Genomic DNA, 24,776 nt, shown 5'->3' with positions numbered 1-24,776 from the left:
TTTGAGCTAAAAGCCCCAACAGACCTTAAAGTTTTTTGTGTTTTTCGCTTTTGGTAACACTTATGACTATGAAGATGGGTGTTTCCAGTTGGGATGTGAGCACATATTTTGTACTGAATCGAACTCATATATTAATCTCCTTTAATTCATTCATAAATGAAATTCGCATTACATTACAATTTCTTATATATAGGAATAAACCGACTAAATCTCCATTTTCTAGTCATTACTAATTCAGTCACCATAGAACATATATATATCATATCCTGAAAATTTAACTTTTTTCAAGACTCCTAACAAGTGAGATTATTCCCAGTATCTACACCAAGTTGCTGACAAAATTCGGTGTAATATTGAATCCTTCTGGCAACAGGTTCTGGATTTCCACCATTACACTCGAGCGGACCATTAATGGCTCGAATCGTCGCCCCGAAACCTTGCCCAGAAGTTATGAGAGCATGGCAATTGTTCATCCAGTACCACAGGGCAGTTTTGAATGATATCAGACTGTCTCTAGCCACGATATCAGGGTCATTTAGGCCGTCGAATCCGTTGTCTTTCCCCGCCGGTCCATAGTTGAAATTCCATGACAATTGTATCGGTCCACGGCCGTAATATTTCTTGCCGGGGACACAAGGGTACTCTGCATTTGTCTCGTCACAATAGTCCCTAGATGCACCATTTATCTCATTTCTATAGCACATTTCTGCATAAAGTGGAAAAAAAAATATATATATATATATATAGCGTGAGTCGCGTAAAATTATACTCTCCGTTCATTTTTAATTGTCAACTTTTGATTTTGCATTCACTTTAAGAAAAAATAAATGAAGTATGTATTTCATAATTTACCCATAATAATGATAGTTTTTCCAAAAGTCTTGGGAAATGTTTTAGGGAATGAGTAGTTAATGGTAAGGGTAAAACATGAACAAAAGATTATCTTTCTCTTGATTTAGTATGATGGACAAGTAAAAGTGAAAATGTATTCTTAGTATAGTGCACAAATAAAAAGTGAACTGAAGGAGTACTATACAATTAATGTTATATGGAAAATGTTTGTCTTGTAGCCGTGAAAATGTGTGCAATAGTATACAAGGTTGTAACGAACAGTACAAAATTTTTTACACAATCAAGTCACTTAGAAGTGAATTATATGTAGTTTTTATGGCAAGTATATATTGGTAACTTGCAGAACATGATAAATGACTTATTACATCCGGTGGCGGAGCTAAGAATATATAGATCCACCCCCGTTTTTATGTGATCTGATACTGAATTTTTTTTTACGCTATTAGTATATAAAAGGTAAACTAAAAAAGGGAACAAACAAAGCATGAGAAGGTTGTAAGAAAAAAGACTCACGTCCAGTCTCATGGGTAACATGAGCAAAGAAAGCAGCAATTTCACGCTTATTATCATCAGAAGAACCATCAGTTCCAAATCTAGGATAAGACCTGAGAGCTTCAAGAAAGGCAGCTCTTGTGTAAAATCCTTTGCCTTCACAGTTTGGAGCAGCTTGATTAGCAATTCCATTGAAGAATGGTTCAGAAACAATTTGAGAAACTGATGAAATTCCATAATTTGCTGTAATAAAACAAGGCCCTCCTTTGCAGCCTTGACCACAATATGCATTCCCAGTGCCACAATAACCCCATCTGCTACAGCACAAGCCTTCCGCACACCCACAGTTTTGAGCCAAGATTAATTTTGGAATAAATATGGCTATAGTGTAAATAAATAAAAAGAAGTGATTTCTTGAACTAAAGTTAATCATTTTTTGGTGAGTAAAAACAAAAAAAAAAAAGAGACTTCTTTAATGAACTAGAGTGGATATGGAGGAAAGATTAAAACATAAAACTATTTATAGAAGCAAAAAGGGTGAGCCGGTTATGTAGAAAGTTGTTTAAGATTTCAGCAACTTTAGTGTGAACATTATAGGTATAGATCGACTTTTGATTAGTTTGAGTATTGCAATTTATTAGGAAGGATATGGTTATGTCATAACTCAACTCATAGAGTCTGGCTGTCTGCCTAACGCTCTACCTATTAAAAATATGGGACACTTACACTGTATAGCCACTTTTTAGATAATAATTGAAAAAATATATTTTTTTGTATATTTTGTATATATATATATATATATATGTTATATACAAAAAATGTACAAAGTTTATATATTTTTTCGGCTACGGAATATAAATATCTTTTCCCTAAAAAGGTTACTTGATCACAAGAACCCCTTGACGCTTTTTGATAAATTGCAAAGACCTACCTTCAAGTTTCTAAGAATTAATGGTAACTTCGCTCTTATTTCAGGTTGTTCGGAAGCGTCCCTACTCCCTTGACAAGATAAATGCTTATGTATGTGTTTATGGCTAGTACTGTAATTCGTACATGATAAAAGAAGTCAATTTTCGTACAACTGTTTGACTCAAAAGATATTAGAACTTTTTTGAACAAACCAATCAAAGAGAATGAAGGGGTAAATCTTAGTCAGACATAATAAATTCCAGATCAAAGAGCTAATAGTATAGATAGTACATAGGATGAAAGAGATATAGTTGATCTTATTGAAATTCAACATTGTGACTCCCATCAATCGATGGGGAAGATAGCTTTACATGTTTTTCTACAAATTACTTCTTTCCTATGAAGATTACAAGAAGAGAGCTTGAAAGAGAAAAAGGGGGAAGAGCCCTCCTTTTATCGAGGGTTTTCCCCCACTATATATAGTCAAGGCATCTTTGCCACGCTCTCTCGCACCAAGTGTGTCTTGGTCGTTCTTTTAGACATTGCTCCTTCTGACTCGACGGGTGTCGAGAATGGGATATAGAGTGGGCGATGTTATCTTTTACTGTTCGGTCACTTAGGCGGGATGTTGGTCAGCTCGGTCGTGATGGTCAGATTTTGACCAATACAGTTAGTCCCTCCATCTGTCGGGGTCGTCCCCTGTTGGGCCCGGCAGACGGATCATGATTGCTATGAATTCGAGTGAAATCTAACTTCTCGTTCCTTAGTTACGTTACTTGAGTTTAAGGCGAGGTGTCGGCGCTCTTTCGATACCCGTGAACCGTTGTGGCTGTTTCGAAACCGAAACGTCGTTTGGCATCAAAGCGTTATTTCGTGGTTACCGCCATTATGACACACGTTCCTGGGGAACTGAAACATTTCGTGCCCTATCAGGTTCTATTAGCGACTCTTGGGTTTCGTGCTCGAGGGATTTATGTCTCTTATAAATAGAAGGAACTTATCATTCAATTGACATACTTCTTTGCCTTTTACTCGAAAGAATTCTGCAGGTATACTTTCTTCCTAACACTCCGAGTTTTCGTTTGCCCTTAGTTAACTGAAAGTTTTCATCCTTTCTTTCCGTTGTCTTTTTGCAGCATCTTCTGGACAAAATGGCTGGTGATTCCTCTCGCACCGATCTCCCTGTCACAATTCTGGCACCGAAAAGTGTTGCTCAGGCCACTGAAGGGGTCGATGCGGTGGAAGACGAGGAGGTCCCGTCGATAGTTGAGATTTTGCCTTGCCTTGGGAGAGAATTAACCGACTTCAGCATTCGCGCCGGGGCGGAGCCGGAGCCTGTCCCTTCTGTTATGAGAGAAGAAGACATTGCAGAGTTGAAAACTAGGTGGGGGATCCCCGGCTACATCGATATGCGACCGGCGGTAGGAAACGACATAGTTCATTTTGACCGTCCTGGGTAGTGTGTATTTTACGCCTACCCCTTCCTTATTGGATACACACTTCCTCTCCCTATCCTGGTGGTAGACTTCTGCAGTTTTTATGAGGTATGCCCCGATCAACTTTCGTCGTACATGTACAAGTTGTTCCTTATGTTGCTCAAGTTTTCGGAACTCGCCGGTCGTGAGATCACCTTGGATCACCTACTCAGTATCTTCGCCTCTCAGCTCATCCGCGGCACGATGCTTCACATGCGTCCTCGAGGGTTGAAGAGTCTGGTGGTAAAAATGGACGACAGGACTAACCGTCATTTTTATGAGAATTATTTTTATGTGCGGACTAAGCACATTGTGGCAGATCCGATGGGGTTCCCTGAGAAATGGAACTTTGCACGTAAGTTTCATGCTTCTAGTCGGAGATATATTCGACCATTTTTCGTTACAGTACTAAACCCTGTTATGTCTTTGCAGCTGAGAAATTGCCTCCTCCACCTGTCGAAAATATCCGTGAATGGGTGAGCGCTATTCTCCCTCATATGGCGGGGGTCCGCACGTGGGCGGCCTTCTATGACAAGTATGGGCGCAGGCCTCTTTCTGGTAATATGTTGTTTCTGTTCACCATTTTTCTTTTTTTCCTCTTTGTATTTAATTCCTCACATGTTGTTCGTTGGTGTCAGGGAGGGTGCGGAGAGTGAGGGCTCCTCCATTAGCTTTCCGGCAGCCAGCCTCATCTACTCACCCTATCACGGTACCCACTGCCCGACCTTCATCAAGGACTGCTTCAGTCGAGTCTGCGGCCATGGTTACTCCTGCGAGGGCTGCTTCTCAGGCCGAAGTTTGACTCGTGTCGTTCGCCCTTCGGGTGAATCTCTGCCTACTAGGGAAGAAGAGGGGCCATAAAAAAGATGGCGAGTGGAGTTCGAGACAGCGCCTCCAATAGTGATTCATCTAGACGACTCTCCATCGACGGGATCTGGAGAGGGGGTTATCCCCCCCCATAGAGACGGAACCAGTCGTTGCCTCGGCTCAATCAGAGATTCCCACCATTGTCGGTGGTCAGCAACCTATCGTGGCGGAAGGTCAGATTTCTGGGGCCGTTGTTGTAGTTGCCGAAAGAGGAAAAGGCATGGTGGTCAACGATTACGAATCTGAATCGTACCTCGACTCTGATGATGTCAGGATGTTTGAGGAGGGCCTTACTCACTTGGTGGTTCGTGCGGGAGGCTCAGCCCGTATTTTTGAGATCCTTTCGGATGTCAATCTCTTGCGGGACACGGAGGATCTGGTGCCGCAGTTCAGCATGCTATGCTCCGCATCCGAGAATGCGGCCCTTCGGACCATTCTTGATGCTGACTTGATGGACGAGGTGGCCGCTATAGGCTTAAGGGTATGTTACGCTTACTTTCGCTTTTCCCTCATCTTTCTTGATGATAGGATTCTAACCCATCTTTTCATTTTTCAGACATATATGGTGGAGGTGGAGAGCATTCGCAGGGCCAACATTTGGGCCAAGATTTTCTTGAAGATGTTGGACAAATACCGTCGCTATCGCAACAAGTGTCGCGAGATGCATGAGCGGCTGAAAGCAAACCCCGGTAATCCGGCTCTTGGTGAGGAGTTGGAGAAAATGGACCAGGAATTGATGCAGGCTATCCGCAGCAAGAGTGTGCTTGAGGAGCAACTTCGAATAAAGGACGAGGAGCTCGAGTTGAGCAAGGGGGTCGCCACAGAGTGCGAGCATCTGCAGGAGAAATTGAGGTCAATGCAGTCGAAGATGGATCAGAACTTGATCAAGGTCGAGGTGCTGAGCGCGGAGTGGACGGGAAAATTGGTTGGACTGGAGAACAAGGTTGCTGGGTTGGAGAGCATCGAGAGTGCTTGGTCCGTGGCTTCGGCGAGGACGGCGACCCTGGAGAACACCATCCGCGTCCTCCAGTCCGATAAGGAATTGGAGAGAGCGATGGCCACCCTTATGGAGTCAAGGCTTGAGGAGCGAATTAGCGAGATTGACCGAGAGGCATCGGTTCTGGGAAATTCGGTCACAACATTGAAGGTAGAAAATGAGCGACTGTTGGCTCAGATTGAATCTTCCTCCTGCCGTTCCCCGCCATATGCACGAGTTTTGGGATTACACCGAAGCCCAGCGAATATATACAAGAGTTTGTGGGAGGCGGGTAATGTGACTGAGGCTACATATAAAGAGGCGCGGGTGAAAGCGCGGGAGGCTCGCGTCAATTGAGGATATGACACGGCGACTCCAGAAGCCAATGAGGGCACGGACGCCATAGGAGAACTTCCCGGAGATGACAGTGGAGAGGGTGGAGATGATGATGCAAAGTAAAGGGATGGTGATATTAATCTGTTTTCAGTTTGTTGTTTTCTTCCCCATTTTTCGTTCGTAGTCGATTGTCGTTGTTCCTTTCTTCTTTTTTCCCTTTGTTTTTTGTTTTTTTATTGTTGACTTGGGCCTTATGTAATCCGTGACCATTTGCGCGGAGACTTTGTATAAAGAAGAATTTTTCGTTGTTATTTGTCTTGTATTCTACCCTTGTTTTCCTTTCGCGTGATTTTGGTGAGAGATAGATTCCCGCACGGCGAGTCCCGGTCTTTTTGCACTTTCTGATGGTACTTGGCCTTAAAGGGTGTTATTTTTAACTTATCGAAATAGTAATCGGTTGTCGTTCGATCGAGGTCGAACTCTTCTTTTTGGCGAAGGCCCCTGGCCTTAAAGGGTGTTATTTCGGACTCATCGAAATACTAACACGTCGTCGTTCGATCGAGGTCGAACTCTTATTTTTGGGGAAGGCCCTTGGCTTTAAAGGGTGTTATTTCGAACTTATCGAAATAGTAACCCGTCATCGTTCGATCGGGGTCGAACTCTTGTTTTTGGCGAAGGCCCTAGCCTTAAAGGGTGTTATTTCGAACTTATCGAAACAGTAACCCGTCGTCGCTCGATCGGGGTCGAACTCTTCTTTTTGGCGAAGGCCCTTGGCCTTAAAGGGTATTATTTCGAACTTGTCGAAATAGTAACCCGTCGTCGTTCGATTGGGGTCGAACTCTTCTTTTAGGCGAAGGCCCTTGGCCTTAAAGGGTGTTATTTCAAACTTATCGAAATAGTAACTTGTCGTCGCTCGATCGAGGTCGAACTATTCTTTTTGGCGAAGGCACATGGCCTTAAAGGGTGTTATTTCGAACTTATCGAAATAGTAACCCATCATAGTTCGATCGGGGTCGAACGCTTCTTTTTGGCGAAGGCCCTTGGCCTTAAAGGGTGTTATTTCGAACTTATCAAAATAGTAACCTGTCATCGTTCGATCAGGGTCGAACTCTTCTTTTTGGCGAAGGCCCTTGGCCTTAAAGGGTGTTACTTCGAACTTATCGAAATAGTAACCCGTCGTCGTTTGATCGAGGTCGAACTCTTCTTTTTGGCGAAGGCCCTTGGCCTTAAAGGGTGTTATTTCGAACTTATTGAAATGGTAACATATTGTTGTTCGATCGAGGTCGAACTCTTCTTTTTGGCGAAGGCCCTTGGCCTTAAAGGGTGTTATTTCGAACTTATTGAAATAGTAACTCGTCATCATTCAATCAGGGTCGAACTCTTCTTTTTGGCGAAGGCCCTTGGCCTTAAAGGGTGTCATTTCGAACTTATCGAAATAGTAACCTATCGTCGTTCGATCGAGGTCGAAATCTTCTTTTTGGCGAAGGCCCTTGGCCTTAAAGGGTGTCATTTCGAACTTATCGAAATAGTAACCTATCGTCGTTCGATCGAGGTCGAAATCTTCTTTTGGCGAAGGCCCTTGGCCTTAAAGGGTGTTATTTCGAACTTATCGAAATAGTAACATGTCGTCGTTCGATCGAGGTCGAACTCTTCTTTTTGGCGCAGGCCCTTGGCCTTAAAGAGTGTTATTTCGAACTTATCGAAATAGTAACCTGTCGTCAATCCCAGTTTTTGGAGAATCAGACATTTCTGGGGGAGTCCCAGTTTGTTTGACATTGCTTGCATCAGAGGGTGCAACGTCGTAGAATACGTAATGTTGCTGTTTCGCTTAGGTTCGTTCTGCCTACACATTGTAGTTTCCTTGTGTGACTCCTGCCTTCCGGCTTGGAGGTGTCACCGGCGGGCGGTATTTTGGTTGTTTTGCAGTAGTTTTTTGTTCTTTAATTGAGATGTTTCTTTACTCGCTCGCCCGTGTGACCTTTGTATTCCTGTTTGAGTAAAGAGCAGAAGGTGGGTTAGAATGATACTTTCCTTGCCCCCGCTCGGTGGTCCGATGGAGGAGAACAGGTTGGTAACATTGTTCGTTTTGTTTGGAATTTCTATGGTTGATAGGGAGAAAATTTCTAAATTTGGTGATTCTACTCGACTCACATCCCCTTACCGTGTTGCGCTTTTGTCCCACGTGGGTTGGGTTTTTCCTTCGCTCTCTTTTCGGTGGGTGATCGTATTTCTTGTCTTTGATCTGGGAGAGACTAGGAAATTTCACTTAGAAATTCCCACAAACGGCGCCAAATTATTTGACTCAAAAGATATTAGAACCTTTTTTGAACAAATCAATCAAAGAGAATGAAGGGGTAAATCTTAGTCAGACATAATAAATTTCAGATCAAAGTGCTAATAGTATAGATAGTACATAGGATGAAAGAGATATAGTTGATCTTATTGAAATTCAACATTGTGACTCCCATCAATCGATGGGGAAGATAGCTTTACATGTTTTTTGCAGATTACTTCTTTCCTATGAAGATTACAAGAAGAGAGGGAGAAAAAAAGGGAGAAGAGCTCTCCTTTAGGCGGGACGTTGGTTTCCTTTAGGCAGGACGTTGGTCAGCTCGGTCGTGACGTTCAGATATTGCCCAATACAACAACTAAAATCATCTATATAATTTTGTACGTGTGTTTGTATGTATGTAACCATTGTCTGATTCTAGTTTTGGGCTAATTCAATAGTGTTTATCTTCATGAATAAAACTTTTATGACATATTAGAATTACTTTAGAATTTGCATCGAGCTTAACTTAGTATTTTTGGATGATACTTTTTTACTTCCTTAGAGATTCAAATGTAATCAAATATCACATTTTTAACTCTAGTATTGATAACTTTGCAAGTTAAAACATCAAGCTTGGAACTAAAGGAATGTCACGTAGCCTCGCTAGCAATTATTCATAGGTAAATTTTGATGGTTTCTATTTTACGCTACGTTAATTTCAATAATTTCATATGTGATATACCCAACCCAATTATTGAAAAAGTTTTTCGGAATTCTGAAGAATGATTGAGTGACTACCATGATTAAAAGGGGTGACTTACATAAAAGGGACTTGCTCGGCTGGTCGTAGCGGAATATCTCCAAAATTGACGGTATTTAAAAATTGACCTTGGAATCGCACACAGCTCTTCGGAGGTTTTTCTACCGAATTAAACTGTTCGTCGAAGTCTACCTGTTTATCATACTTTTGCTATTTAGGATTTCTCTACCGAATTGGTAGAGTTGATGCTATTATTACTCCATCTATATATTAAGTTGTTCATTGAAATCTATTGGATTGTCATACTTCTGCTCTTCAGGTATTTCTCTACCGGCCGGTTGGTAGAGTTGATGCTATCTTTTAAGTTGTTCATCAAACTCTACTGGATTGACATACTTTTTTCTGGGTTGTTTTAATAAAGTGTATTTCGAATTTGCAACTTTAATTTCGTTCAAACCATTCCAAATCTGCTCCGAATGATCTCAAATTTGAAACAAAAGCTTTCAAATACCAACACAAACGATCCCCAATCATCAATTTAGACGAATAACACCAAATCAAAAAGATTCACTTTGTCTTCTTTAACACTTTCTGAGGTCTAACAATGGTGAGTTTTGAAATTTTTACAGTAAATTAAATCACCAAAATTTTTGTTTGAACTAAAAGTTAAGCAAAAATTATCAACATTCAAACGATTTTAATGATAACCGATCATTAACTTTTATTTTCCACCAAATAAGAATTTTAAGCTTTAAAAATTGAAAAACTAAATATTCAAGTAAAAAAAAAAGAGAGAGAGATATTCTGCTAAGACCATAAAAGAGAGGACATTCCGCCAAGACCACCTCCTTTGGAGGTCATGCCGTGTTAATTTCAGGATAAAAAGAACTTAGTGGGCTTGACTTCTCAGCAAGTCACAGAATTGTCTGAAATCATTTATAGGGCCAACAAAAAGTAATAGTTTGTTTTAGGAAAAATGATATTGTACAGTCGCTCTCAAAATAATAATCGAAAATATATATTTTTTGTGTGTGTATGTATATGTGTGTGTGTGTATATATATATACTAGTCTTAGAGTACGCGCGATGCGCGTGAATCCAATCTTAATGAGTATAAATTTTTTTTAAAAAGTATTGAGTTATAAAATAAAGGTGTAAGTTCCTAAAGATGATCATGACTATTGGTTGTGTATAACTAACTCAATAATTGAAGAAATTATTTCAGAAGTCCTCAATCATCAATAATTCAACTTAACTTTTTGCTCCAGGTTCCTAATTTCATAATTTTAGTTTCACGACAAGAACCTTGAAAATCTAAATGATCTTGAAGGGTACAACTTACAATATAAGCAGACAACTAATAATCTACGAACTTTAAATAAACACAAAATCAAAGTACAATAATTAATAAAAAAAAGATATTAAAAAAATAAAGCAAGCTAGTAAGAGAATCTATTGAAAGCTAGCTAACACTCATATTAGCTAAATGTATCATGGATTAAAAATGAAAAGATCTCATAAATTATCTTGTTATTTTTGTGTCTATTATTTACTTCTGTTCAACAATCCGTATAATTGTAATTAAGGGTGTCAATGGATATTTGAAAACCGACTAAAACCGACCAATTTTAAGGTTTCTTTTAAAGAAACCGTAGGTTTTTATATAAATCTATAACCGTACCGATAATTAAGGTAGGTTTTTTATTTTATAAAAATAAACCGAAAAAATACCGAACCGTACCGAATAAATTTTACATGTGAAAAATATATTTAAAGAGTAAGTTTAAAACTAACAAAGCATTAAACTTTTATTGGGCCTTGAAATTATGAAAATTGTTACAAGCCAACAAGTAATTAAACTCAAATTACTAATTCCTAAAACCTATTATGCTACTTATACTTAAACTATATTTTTTCAAGTATCTTTATTAGCAAGACACAAAGTATTCTACCGATTATGAGTAGCAAACTGCAATGTATTGAATATGTTTCCTTTTATATAATTTAGATTTATCTTTTTGAGTATTTAATATAGAATTTATTCTTGAGTCCCGGCTTGGTTAATATCTTTCCACTCGTGTGATTTATATTTTCTTTGCTTTTACTTGGTTTCTTTTACGTTGTTGTCGAATAGTTGATGGATACTCTAGTCATCTTTTATGTTTTTTTATTAATTCATCACCTTTAAACAGTAAAAATATCTAGAGAGTTTTTCTAAGTCCTATAAAAGAGCGTATGTTATTGTATTCTACTTCTACTGGTGAATTTTACATGACATTTAAAAAAATACTGAAAAGTAACCGAACCGTACCAATACCGAAATAAAACCGACATGATTGGGACGGTTTCGAAAAGTCTAATTTTGGTTATACATAAAAGAATAATAAAAAATTTTGTATGGTACAAATTTTATAAAATAATTGGTCAAACCGAATTATTGACACCCCTAATTGTAATAGTGCATTTAAAACTGTAACAGTTAAAAGTATAATAATAAATAATTTTATTGGTGTAGTAGTCTTGTATATTCTTAAAAAAATGAACTATCTATATTGTTATTCATGAACCCGTACCTCTTCTTGCTTGAATATTTTATTTTTCTTTACCTATTTTTTATTATTTATATATAATTTAATGTAAGACATATACAAAGTGAAATCTAATAAAGCTATAATATTATAACTTCTACATATCTCATATGGGAAATAATTAATAAGTAAATTCTAATTAATTTTGAATTTCTAAATATTAAAAAAGTAATTAAATATCTATTAAATGAAGTGTTTCTTATAATATTTAATTTTTTTATAATAAAGATCAAGTTTGAAATAAAAAGAAAAATGTTAGTTTTAAATTCTAGCCTTTCATTCTAGTTAAATATTATTTCATTAATAGTATTCTATTGGATGGTAATATGTACTCCCGTTTTTTCATTTACTCAATATGTTATATTGGCTAAAGGCTAAAAATTAGGAGTTCTTATTTAGTTTAATAAGAAAATATTTAATAACCAAAATTGTTGGTGATTTAAGTGTTCTAAATATATATATATATATATATATATATATATAAATAAAGTAATATCCTTTGGTGGCGGCTAATAAAGCTACGTGAACTATGACTTTTGTGCGTGCTAGAAAAGGACTTGCATTATTTCTCTGCCAATGAAAAAATGAAAACTCAACGACGTAATAAAGTCTATGTTAATAATTTGTATTTATAAAATAACTATGTAGGGGTCAAAATCTATTTTTAGAATATTTAAGCCAAAATAATATTAAGGGGAGAACTCTTGAGTCGCCGTTAGTCGAAATGACTAAAGAAGCAGCAAAGTCCTTGGTCGAAGTGTCGACAAGAACAGTAGTCGAGACGTCGACAAGAGTCGTAGTCGAGTGTCAACAATGGTCAAGGTTGAGGTGAAATATCATTGATAAGAGTTGTACGCTAGTTTGTCAAGATAGGATATTAAGAGAGAATATTCTAGTGGATATTTTCTGCACTTGTACTATTAGGATTTCTTAAGAACATGTCTCAATTATATATAGAAAAAGAGACAATGATAGAGGCATGTAATATTCACTTGTAAGAACACACTTTGTAAAAAAGATTCTCTCTCTCTTGCTAAGATACAAACACCACATTTTCACTAAGATTCTTGTTTATACTATTCCATATTTTTCCATCAGATCCGAGAATAACTCGAATATTCAAGGATTTGTATGTCTTTCATCATTGTCAGGAAGAACATCCATCTATTTCATCCTTTATGAGGTGAATCATTCATCTTATTTACTTAAATGTCATTTAGTGATATTCATTGCTATTAAATGCTACATTATTGCTCATGCTTTTTAGAACAGTTATTGCATGTTGTCATTATTATCTGACCATACCTATCTATTGTTTATTGCACCCTTGCAAGTTTCATCTAAAAATATTATTGTTAACTAAGTTTAACCTCTAATTGCATAAATTTAATTATTTGAATCAAGATACATATTTTTTTGGTCTTAATTTGGCGCCGTTTATGTGAATTTTTTAGTTAAACTTTTATTTTCTTCTAGATCTACAACTAGCACAGGTCACTAATGTAAAAAAAAAAATAAGATCTCATTTTTTTGTGCACGAATCGCTACATGGCAGGTAACCGAGAAGAAAGGACAAGAATAACAGTAACCTCCCAATCAATCTCATAAACGTCATCAATGAAAGATGTTAAATAGCAGATAAGGGTGCGAAGCCAGTGCTTCCCCTAGACGAGATGGGTCACCACTTCCTCACTGCAGCATAACGAAATCCCGTGGTAAGGGAGCCTCCACATCTGTGAAAAAAGAAACACCCCAGTTGTTAAAAAAGCTCATCGAAGCATGGTTAACTGACACGCTAACTAGCATCCTCAACAAGCCCCCTCGGGACACTGTCGCGCCATTTTTTTCCCCTTTTTGACGGGAAAGTCCGGGTTTCGACATTCATGGGGGGAGATAACTCGTTTCCTTTTGGGAATTGGGTGTTTGAAGAGTGGCCACCTAACGGATTATGGTGCGTTAGGGCACCTAGAGTAATTAACCCTTGGACTAGGTTGCATTACTAGAGATTAGGGTAAGGACTCAAAATAACCTTGAGTTGAAGGTTTTAGGCACCCCTCGCGGTCCACAACGGTGGATCCCGGCCGAACTTAAATTATGTGAATTAGTCATTTTAACAAATAAACTATTTTGACACATACTCGCAAATAAAGGCATGTTTTGACATTCTAAGTACATGTATGATTCAAGTAATGAAAACAAGGTTTGAACAATTCGCACATATATAAAGAAAAGTAAATTCATTTAAACAACGAGAGTTGGGAAAGGAGGGTCCTAGGTTGGCTAGCCTATAGGATCATACCCACACAATTCTCGGTAATCACTCCTCAATGAGGTGCTACACGTGATATTAGCGCGCAGTCATCATATCCTTTACTCCCCAATTCCTTCCCCTTGGTCATAGCCTAAAGTGTTCTAGCAACCTTGAAGATATCCTATGCATGCATTACATGTCCCTTCCTTGTGGCCCTAGAGGTATTTAGGACCTCTAATTTAGGTAATTCTAGACCATCCTAAGATACTTAAAGGAGAAAACCTAGGCGTCAACCAAAACAATTAGGACTGCATTAAAGAGGGAACGATTAAAGGCTCATATTTTACCTCCACAAACAAAACAAGAAAATGCACGTCTCAAACAATAGTTTTCAAATATTTAAAAAGGAACTCTAGAACAGAATATCTAGGTGAGCAGAGAAAGTGCAGTATTAATTTTGGACCCAAAGTGTCGAAGACCTATTTAGCTTGCCTACTGATTTTAGACTTGTTGAATATAAGCAGTCACAGATAACAGAGCATAGTTTTACAGTTACAGGTTTTTTAATAGCACTATAGGCTTGCCTAGGCGTATAATAGTGATGTCCTATAATCATGGTATCTATTATTGATTAGGAATGTAGTAAAACAGTTAATATTTTAAACAGGGAATTTGAATCCTATAGCCATGCTTTCTAGTTATATTAATTAACACGAAAAGAGTAGGTTATTTAATTAAACTGAATCAAAACTTACCAATAAAAGCTTAGAGTTAAACTGATTTTAGGTCTAACTAAACTGGTTTTAGATCCTATAGGCATGATTCATATTTGAACATAAGGTGAAGCAAGCAGAATTCATTTGACCAAAGCGAAATCCCTATAAGCGTGATTTCTATTACAACTAATTTTAAATCCTATAGGCATGATACTAATTATAAAGCTGATTTAGATCATATATGCATGGCTTCTAGTTGTGTGAAAGTAAAGAAAGCAGAATTTATTTGAACAAAAGCAGATCATATAGGAATATTATCTAACAAACACATTTGAACCCAACGAGACCCTATAGGCATGTCATCTAACAAACACATTTGAATCGAAATAGACCCTATAAGCATGCTATCTACCCGATTTTACCCACAATATGCAACTACCCACCCTTTTTCACTAATCACCCCAATGTTTGTTTACAATAATTATTATAGACCAAGAACTGAATATAAATTACATAAATAAAATAGAAGCTAAGCTATAGGGAGACTGAAGCAGGCCCAAAACAGCCATGGTGTACCAAGCCCTTACTGGTCTCAAATGCCCAAAGTTCCATAGCCCAATTTATGTCTAGGTGTGTATGAGTTCCCTAAGGACCTCAAGGATCCCGGACAGTGCTCACACCCAGACTTTCCTCAAACAAAGACTGATTATGTGCAATGTGGAAGTGACAGCCCTGATATGCCAGAGTTCAGAGAGATCTCAAGGGTCTCAAAGCAGTACACATATTAGAGGGGCAGGACTTAGTAATCTAAGAGTAATGTGAGAGTGCAGAATGATTTGAAAGAGTTTAGTAAACAATATAAAGAAAGTTCTTAGGAGTGAAAAGAGTTTCTGAAAACCTATACTAGTTTGAGTAAAACAGTAGTTGAAAAGCATGAAAAAGAACATTTTGAAATCAGAATACTAATCCCAGAACAGCTTTAGAAAACACTTTGGCAAACAGACTTCACAAAAAGCTTAAGAATTTTCTTGCCATTTGTCAATTCTCTTGCATGCATCTTGCCATTTATCTCTTCCCTTCTAGAAGGCTTCCACATGGTCTTCTTAAAGCATTTGTCAACAAAGGTTTAAAATATTGCCACAGTCCCCCTCTATTTTAAAGACTTTTTGAAATAGACTTGCTGGATTTGCATGGTCCAAATGTAATAGGTTTGGTGTCTTCTGGACTATGAACCAAAATTAGACCAATAAAATTTAACTCACATAATTACTAGTGAAATATAATATTTCTATGAACCAATAATTCTTATTGTAAGTCAGAGATTTTATCAATCACATTTTGAACCCCGGTAATTTTGCTGTTCAACGCGGTTTTGTGCCCAATAGGTCATGCGCGTGCCTGGTTATTCATGAGAGCTCTAGAGACTAGGCCAAAATCTCATAGGAGCGGCCCACTCCACTCTCATATAGGTGAATTCATCAAGTGTATACTGCTTTTAAATACACCATCCATAAGGACTATGAATTTCATTAAGAGTTATAACTCAGCCTCTCAATTAGTAGCAGTCAAGCACTCTCTTTTAGTGCATCGGTGCCAATATTGACTTATTGTTACCCATATAAACCTACTTCATGGGATCTCCAATCACATAGGTTGGGTTACCATCTCTATTGACAACATGTAGGCCTTAACCCCATCTCTTTTGAGGTTTGAAGAATTAATTTTCTTCCCACAGGTTTAGTCAGAGGATCGGCCAAATTTATCTCTGACTTCACATAGTCAATGAAAATTATTCCATCTCTCAACAGCTGTTTTATGACATCATGTCTCGATTTCATGTGTCTACTTTTACAATTATAAGATTTATTCTTTGCAATAGCTGACAATCACAATGCATAGTTACAGGAGGCAATACATCCTTTATTAAAGGGATATTATCTAAGAAGTTTCTTAGCCACTCAACCTCTGAACCAGCTAACTCCAGAGCTACAAACTCTGATTCCATAGTCGATCTAGCAATGATCGTCTGTTTAGCTGATTCCACGATATTGCACCACCACCAAAGGTGAATACATAACCACTAGTGGATTTTGTCTCATCTGAATTAGAGATCCAATTTGCATCACTGTACCCTTCTAAGATAGAAGGAAATCCATTATATAGGATACCATAATTCATAATTCCTCTCAAATATTTCATTAATCTATCTAATGCAGACCAATGCTCTCTGTTGGGATTATGAGTATATCTACTCAGTCTACACACATCATAGGCTATATCAGGCCTTGTAAAATTCATTAAATGCATCAAACTCCCAATAATCTGAGCATATTTAGACTGAGCAACTGGGTCACCATTATTCTTTTTCAACTTAGAGTTAGCATCAAAAGGAGTGCTCACATATGTGACATTAAAATATTCAAACTTCTTAAGAAGTCTCTCAATATAATGTTCTTGTGACAACATTATTCCATCTTCACTCCTTATAACTTTAACTCCCAATATTGTATTTATTTCACCCAGATCTTTCATATCAAAATTAGCAGATAGAAATAATTTTGTACTTTGCACAATATTTAAATTTGTACCAAATATAAGCATGTCATCAACATACAGAGATATTATCAAATAATCATTGTCTACCACTTTAGTATAAACACATTTATTCACCTAAACTGAAGAAAAATTGTCTCTCAGTAAGACTTGTTCAAATTTCTCATACCACTGCTTAGGAACTTGTTTAAGGCCATAAAGAGATTTAATTAATTTACAAACTTTATTTTCTTGTCCAGGAATGACACAGCCTTCAGGTTGAACTATATAGATCTCTTCTTCTAAATTACCATTTAGAAAAGCAGTTTTCACATCCATTTGGTGGATAAAAAGCTTACGGATTGAAGCTAAGGCAATTAAAATTCGAATAGAAGAAATTCTAGCCACTGGTGCAAATGTATCAAAATAATCTATATTTTATTTTTAAGAAAAACCTTTTGCTACTAACCGAGCTTTATATTTATCTAAAGATCCATCGGGATTAAATTTACTTTTGAAAATCCATTTACAACCAATAGGCTTTGCACCAGGAGGTAAGTCAGTTAAAATCCATGTATTATTTTTCATAATGGAATCAATTTTAACTTTTATTGCTTCTTTCCAATATTTAGCATCTGAAGAAGATATAGCTTCAAAATAATTTGATGGTTCATTATCGACAAGAAAAGTTTGAAAATCATTTCCATAAGAAAAATATTCTTTCCTAGGCCTTTTGCTCCTTCTCAGTTCCTCATTAGAGGTAATTTCATTATTTGTTTCAATAGGTGTATGAGAAATTTTATCAGATAATGGATAAATACATTCAAAGAACTCAGCATTCTTTGTCTCAATTATAGTATTGCAATCAAGCACATTACTTTTTAAAATAAGAAGTCTATATGCAACACTATGTTCAGCATATCCAATTAGCATGCAATCAGCAGTTTTATGTGACGACCCAAAAACCTCATTTAGAGTCGCCTCTGTGCTTCCGAGGCCTTGAAAACCTCATTTAGAGTCGCCTCTGTGCTTCAAAGGCCTTGTCCGATTTTAACCAAACTTTACAGACACATCGTATCCTGTGCTTCCGAGGCCTTGAAAACCTCATTTAGAGTCGCCTCAATTTGCATGCGCAGTCCGGGCGCGTAGCCGGAAAGCTTAAATATGAAATTTTGTGAAAAAATGCTAAGTTTTGATGTTAAAAGGAATACATTTGACTTCGGTCAACATTTTGGTAAACAGACCCCGGACCCGTGATTTGACGGTCCCGGAGGGTCCGTAGGAAAATATGGGACGTGGGCATATGTCCAGAATCGAATTCCGAGGTCCCAAGCCCGAGAAATGAATTTTTAAGTAAAATTGTTTTTCTGAAATTGTTAAGGAAAATGGAAAATGAAATTTGATTAGAACGTGTTGGTATCGGGCCCGTATTTTGGTTTCGGCGCCCGGTACAGGTCATATATGTGATTTAAGATGTGTCTGTAAAGTTTGGTTAAAATCGGACGTCGTTTAAATCTTAAATTTCAACTTGATGAAGTTTTTGGAAAAACTCTTGATTTTGAGGTTTGATTCATTGTTTTTGAGGTTAGTTTGGCGATTTGATCGCACATATAAGTTCGTATGATGTTGTTGAGTTAGTACGTGTGTTTGGTTAGGAGCCCCGAGGGCTCGGGAGTGTTTCAGAGGTATTTTTGGCCTTAGAAATGTTGCAGGTTTTCTGCTGTTAGTGCCCAGGGATTTTACCCTTCGCGTTCGTGTGGTCCCTTTCGCGAATGCATAAGGCAAGTATCCCAGGTGCCATTTTGGCTTCTTCGTGAATGCGAAGGATGAGACGCAAACGCGAAGCTCAGGGGGGAGACCCTTCGCGAATGCGTCCTTCCACTCGTGAACGCATAGGGTGCAGCGGGAGGGGCCACCAGTTTGTTCTACGCGAACGCGACCACTGGCCCGTGAACGTGAGGGCTCGAGGTGCTAAAGCATCGCGAACGTGAGCCCAGTGTCGCGAACGTGAGTTGCCCATCGCGAATGCGAAGGGCAATTTTGCCCAGTTATTTTAAAACCCTAAAACAGAACCCATTACGGGATTTCTCAAAATTTTACAAAACTTCTTCTTCTCCAAAGCTCCAAGACGATCCTTGAAGCACTTTTTCACCATAAACTCTTGGGTTAGTAAACTTTAACTTATTTCCTTCCATTTTCATCAACATCTATTAAAATTCTAGACCTAAAGCATGTGATTAAGGGTAGAAATTAGGGAATTGGGTAGAGTTAGGGCTTTTTGATTTTCTTGATTTAGACCTCGTTTTGGGGTCGAATTTGAAAACAAATTATATATTCGGGCTCGTGGGTGAATCAGTGATTTGATTTTGGTCCGAACCTCGTGTTTTGACGAAGCAGGCCCGGGGTCAATTTTTGGGATTTTGGGAAGAATGCTTGGAAAGCTATAATTAGGCATTGGGTTCACATTTTTTAGCATTTATTGATATATTGAAGTCATTATTGTATAGATACAATCGATTTGGAGCAAAATTCGAGAGGAAAGGCGGTAATTGAGGATTGACTTGGCCGTGGAAGTTTGAGGTAAGTGTTTGGTCTAACCTTAGTTTGAGGGATTAGGAGTTGAGTCTTATTTGGTACGTGCTAATTGTCAGAGTACGATATATGGGCATGGTGACGAGTATCTATACGTTGGTGTCTAGCATGACCGTGAGTCTTTATATTGCAGATATTCTGCTTTTTGTCGTATCTTTCATGCCTTAATGATGATTCTATATGTTATAAAAAGCATGTGAAAGAAATTATGATCTTTGAACTTCGAGGAGCATTGGCTCGAGTTATAATACGAATCGTGAAAGTATATGAGATAATTGAACCCTTTGGAGCGTTGGCTCAAGTGGTAAAGTGAGTTGAGAAGTAAAAGTGAAAGAAAGAGAAAGAGTTATTGAATTGTTCCCTTGCCGGGATATTTGTGGCTTTGTTTATTATCTCCCTTGCCGGGATGCTGAGATTATTGATATTGTTCCCTTGCCGGGATTTAACTGTTTAATTGTGTTCCCTTGCCGGGATTTAACTATTTAATTGTGTTCCCTTGCAGGGATTTATATTATTATTTGTTTACTCCCTCGCCCCTTTGTTTGTGATTGTTGTTTGGGTGAGGAAGAGCGTTAAAAGCACGAAGGGTGATGCCGTGCATTGTTTGCTAATGTGAGGAAAAAGTGTAAAGCACGAAGGGTGATGTCGTGCCGTACGATGTACCATTCCGTACCGATATTCATTAACTATGTGGTGAGGAAAAAGAGTAAAAGCACGAAGGGTGATGCCATGCACATTATTATGATACGATTGATTTGGTGAGAACGAGAGTAAAAGCATGAAGGGTGATGCCGTGCACATTTTTATGATAAATATTGTTTGGGTGAGGACGAGAGTAAAAGCAAGAAGGGTGATGTCGTGCAATTCGTTGAATTTTGATGCTTGTTGATATTCTGGCTTTGTTGCTTCTTTCTTTTATTGAGGTTTTCTATTTGGAACTGTTACCTCCCCACAGCATGTTCCCCTTCCCACATTGACTGATTGTTTTCTGTATTTCTTTTTTGTTGTACATATAGATCGAACTGCACAGGTTATTTGGTAGTCTGGTCCTAGCCTCGTCACTACTTCGCCGAGGTTAGGCTAGGCACTTACCAGCACATGGGGTTGGTTGTGCTGATACTACACTCTGTGCTCTTTTGCACAGATCAAGGTATCGGACAATAGCAGTAGCGCGGGAGTCAGCCTTCAGTCCACCGAGACACCGAGGTAGGCTTGCAGGCGTCCCCAGGCCCGGCGTCTCCTCTATCTTATATTTTATTCTGTTATTTCATATATTCGAGACAGACAATGTATATTTCTTTCAAACGGTTGTATTTAGTACTCTTAGTAGTTCGTGAGTGATGTGACACCAGTTCTTGGGTAGAGGCATATGTTGACTTTCGCATCATTGTTCAGCTTATTTAATTTAGGTCTTCTGCTTATTTATCTAAGTCCGCTGTTTTCATGCTATCACTGATAATTGTTAAACGAAGTAATTTGATAATGATGTAAGAAGTTAAGGATTGGCTTGCCTAACTCTTATTAGTAGGCGCCATCACGACTCCCGAAGGTGGAAAATCCGGGTCGTGACATTTTAGAACCTATTTTTCTCTTTTTAGGTTCTGGCAAAAGAACTTTAGCAAGACATCCCCACACTTTTAAATATTTCAAGTTAGGTTTATAACCCTTCCACAATTCATACGGAGTTTTGCCAGTTCTTCTATGTGATATTCTATTTTGTAAGTGACATGCAGATAATATAGCTTCACCCCACAAATTATCAGGAGCATTAGAACTAATTAACATAGAGTTCATCATCTCTTTCAATGTTCTATTTTTCCTTTCAGCTACTCCATTTGACTAAGGTGAATAAGACGGAGTTACTTCACGAATTATTCCATTCTTTTCACAAAAATCATTTAAAGATAAATATTCTTCACCTCTATCTGATCTAATTCTCTTGATTTTTCTACTAAGTTGATTTTCAACCTCAATTTTATTAGAAATAAAAGCATTAAATGCATCATCTTTATTTCTAAGCAAATACAACTTAGTATATCTAGAAAAATCATCAATAAAGGTCACATAATATCTTTTACCACCTCTAGTCATAGTCTACTTTAAATCGCCCAAATCAGTGTGAATTAAAGATAACAATTCAATTTCTTTATTTACAGAAAAACAAATTTTTCTAGTACTTTTAGCTTCAGCACATATTTCATACTTGTTAATATTATTTGAGAATCCTAGTGACTGCATTTTCTTTATATACGCGATATTAACATGTCCTAGTCTAGCATGCCACAAAGAAATACACTCAACCATATAAGCAGAAGAAGATTCATTTTTATTGTTAGTATCGGAAATATTAAGCACAAATAAACCATGGTTACAATATCCATTGCCTAGAAAAATTTCATTTTTGGTCAATACGACTTCATTATTTTCAAATGAAACCTTTACTCCAACTTTTCCTAATAACACCACAGAAACCAAATTGGTTTGGATATTAAGAACATGCAATACATCATTCAATGCTAGAGTTTTACCAGATGTGAGTTTGAGAAGAATTTTTTCTTTTCCAAGAACGCGAGTTGTTCTTGAGTCACCAAGATGAATAAATTCTTCTCCTTCCTCAATTTGGGTGTAAGACAAAAATTTATTTTTGTTTGCACAAATGCACCTAGTAGCACCAGAGTCTATCACCCAATCTCTCATATTGGCCACATTATTTATTTGGAAAATAACTGCAACAATTATATCATCCGCTTTAGTCAAATTTAATTTTGACTTAGCGAGATTATCATTTATCCCAACTCTTCTCTTACATTGAGGTGCATTTTTCTTGAAGGTTTTAATATTATCATTGGATATGTAACCATGTCTATTCACATACCTGTGTTTGGACATTAGTGTCTGCCAAAGTTGTGGATGCAATAACGTATTTGCAACACCATGGATATCTGGCAGGACAGCTGGAACAGTAGCAGAAGAGACAACACCAAAATTGGTAGCACTATAAAAAATTTCCGTAGTAGTATTACTTGCCATAGTTTCTTAGATTGTAGGAAAATGACACCGGAAAATAACAACAATAATAATACTGCAATATTATTATTTGTGAGCGAAAATACACCAACTAGCTTGAGTCGTGCTGGACACTGTCCGAAGAAACTATTTCAGCAGTGTGAAATGTCTCTCTAGGATTAAACAAGCCTACCTCTATTAGGGAAGATACAAGAATCAGCAAAATTAAATATTATACAAATCCAGCTAGTAAGAAAAAAGGAAGAACAACTAATGTGTAATGTTAATTAAATATTATAGAAAAGGAATTAGAAGGAAGAAGAGAGAGACATATGAGAAGGATGTCTGATGATTGAAATTGGCTTAAGAGAAGACCAATTTATAGGCAAAAAAGTTTAAGGCTTTTCTTGCCATTTGTCAATTCTCTTGCATGCATCTTGCTATTTATCTCTTCCCATCTAGAAGGCTTCCACATGGTCTTCTTAAGATATTTGTCAACAAAGGTTTAAAATATTGTCACAGATTCTGTTTTATATCCTATGGTACTAACTTGGAAGAACGGGCATTCTCATACACTAATTTGTTTGTCATTTCTTCGAGATATTAAATATCTAACGTATAAAATGCTCTATGTGGATGTTGTCTCTTTATTTGAAGCTCTGAAAACTACTATGTTCTGCTGAAGGAAACTTGTTCTATTATTTTTGATATTATAAATTAGATTCTTCTTGGTTCTATCATGTTTAAGTTTAGTTCTACAATGTTTAACAGACTGGAGTTCCTACTGCAATTTTTGACATGATTGCTAATTTAAATAGTTTGGATGAGACAAGTACTGCAAGTCTTATGGATGATACCATGGTAAGTAAACTTATTCTAGTTCATGTGAAAGGAAGTTTGTTGGTTGTATGGAAATGAGTCTCTTTGCATAAATCAATCTTTGTTTAGTATTTTGTTTCGACTATAGTATTTTATCTCTAGGAGTATTTAGTAGGTTCTTATGCAACTTTATTTTGGGGAGTACTTTAATCAAGATGTTTTACCTGTACTTTGGTGAGCCTATGGAACAGGTCATGTTCAAGTAAGGTCCAAAAAAGAAAAAAATCCAAAGAATTTTCCCAAAAAGGGAAGGTTAGCCCAGAAAGAAAGAGAAAGGAATGAGTCAAAACAGAAAGTATTGGGATTTTCTCTAAGAGAGTGGTTGCCCCGCTTATTTCACCATTAATTTTCCTCCGCTATCAAAAAATCAACAGCTCTTGTTTGTGGAAACAAGCAGGAGCATAAACTGAAAAAACAAGAAGGATTTTAAATTATATACATTGGCATCTCTGTCTTTACTTTGTGTTTGTGTGTGTTGTTTATTCAGTATGGATGTATGTTCCATAAAGAGGCAGCGATGATGATGTTTCTCTGCCTGAGCTAATTAATTTAGGCATGTCGATGACATGTTTCGTACCGTGGTGTGGCAACCCGGTATGACCTGCGATGAGACTTCTGTCTCACACATGCAACTAGTGTTTTGCAGTCATAGCGTTGCCTTATCATAATCCACGTCTGAGCGCTTTTTACTTGAAAGGAAAAAAAAGGAGAAAAGAGAATTCCCTGATTTAATGTTTGGATATGTTGAACCTGCAATTTTCTGTTTACATGGAACAAAGCAAATGCTCTGAAGGGAGAGAATGAGGCTACATAGCATATAGGAATTTTTGGTGAAAGGGTGGTTGCAACTGCATGCTAATGTCCAAGATTTCTCAAAATAATCCCAAAAGCTCTTTCTTCGGGAATATTTTGCATGGTATGGCAGTTTTAGGATTGCTATTTTACATTGGGAGATTTGCATCAAAAGGATCATTTGAATCTTCAATGCAGTAAAATAATCAAGGACTCTAAAAATATAATTTAGGAGCATGAAACTTTGGCCTGGAAAATGTATACATGTTTTCCTCTTTGATCTTTTTTCCTGTCCCACTTCTTTTCCTCAATTCCTCTTCTGTAGTTAAAGAGTTTTTCACTGCTTTCATTTTATACTTTTGTACTTTATTTTTTTAATCAAAATCTAATTATATTTATCTTCTTTTTAGGATGAGCATGCGTAAACCAACATTCATGGCCATCCAGTTCATGTAATGCACAAGCTATTGGAAGAAGGTTT

The 24,776-nt window shown here is 37.3% G+C and overlaps 1 protein-coding gene across 1 annotated transcript; it reads right to left on the bottom strand.

Annotated features, from left to right (window-relative positions):
• Nucleotides 1–106: 106 nt before the first annotated feature.
• On the bottom strand, nucleotides 107–1,961 carry LOC104243489 (chitinase 4-like). The gene is made up of 2 exons (XM_009798676.2): nucleotides 1,366–1,961; nucleotides 107–706 (listed from the first exon to the last, which is right to left on the bottom strand). Exons 1-2 carry the CDS (start codon nucleotides 1,775–1,777, stop codon nucleotides 294–296), a joined length of 825 nt encoding a protein of 274 aa, XP_009796978.1. The 5' UTR covers nucleotides 1,778–1,961; the 3' UTR covers nucleotides 107–293.
• Between the last annotated feature and the right edge of the window lie 22,815 nt (nucleotides 1,962–24,776).

The sequence above is a fragment of the Nicotiana sylvestris genome, chromosome 6, assembly GCF_000393655.2.
Source record: "Nicotiana sylvestris chromosome 6, ASM39365v2, whole genome shotgun sequence".
Classification (NCBI taxonomy): domain Eukaryota; kingdom Viridiplantae; phylum Streptophyta; class Magnoliopsida; order Solanales; family Solanaceae; genus Nicotiana; species Nicotiana sylvestris.
Note: the sequence above shows the minus strand (reverse complement) of the source record. Positions and strands in the feature narration are given on the sequence as shown.

What these genes read in the sequence shown, in the direction of transcription:
- LOC104243489 (XM_009798676.2), bottom strand. Translation starts at nt 1,777, where the DNA reads ATGATTAACTTTAGTTCAAGAAATCACTTCTTTTTATTTATTTACACT. An exon ending in TGTTACCCATGAGACTGGAC is followed by an intron (nt 707 to 1,365) that starts GTGAGTCTTTTT and finishes CACTTTATGCAG; the next exon opens with AAATGTGCTATAGAAATGAG.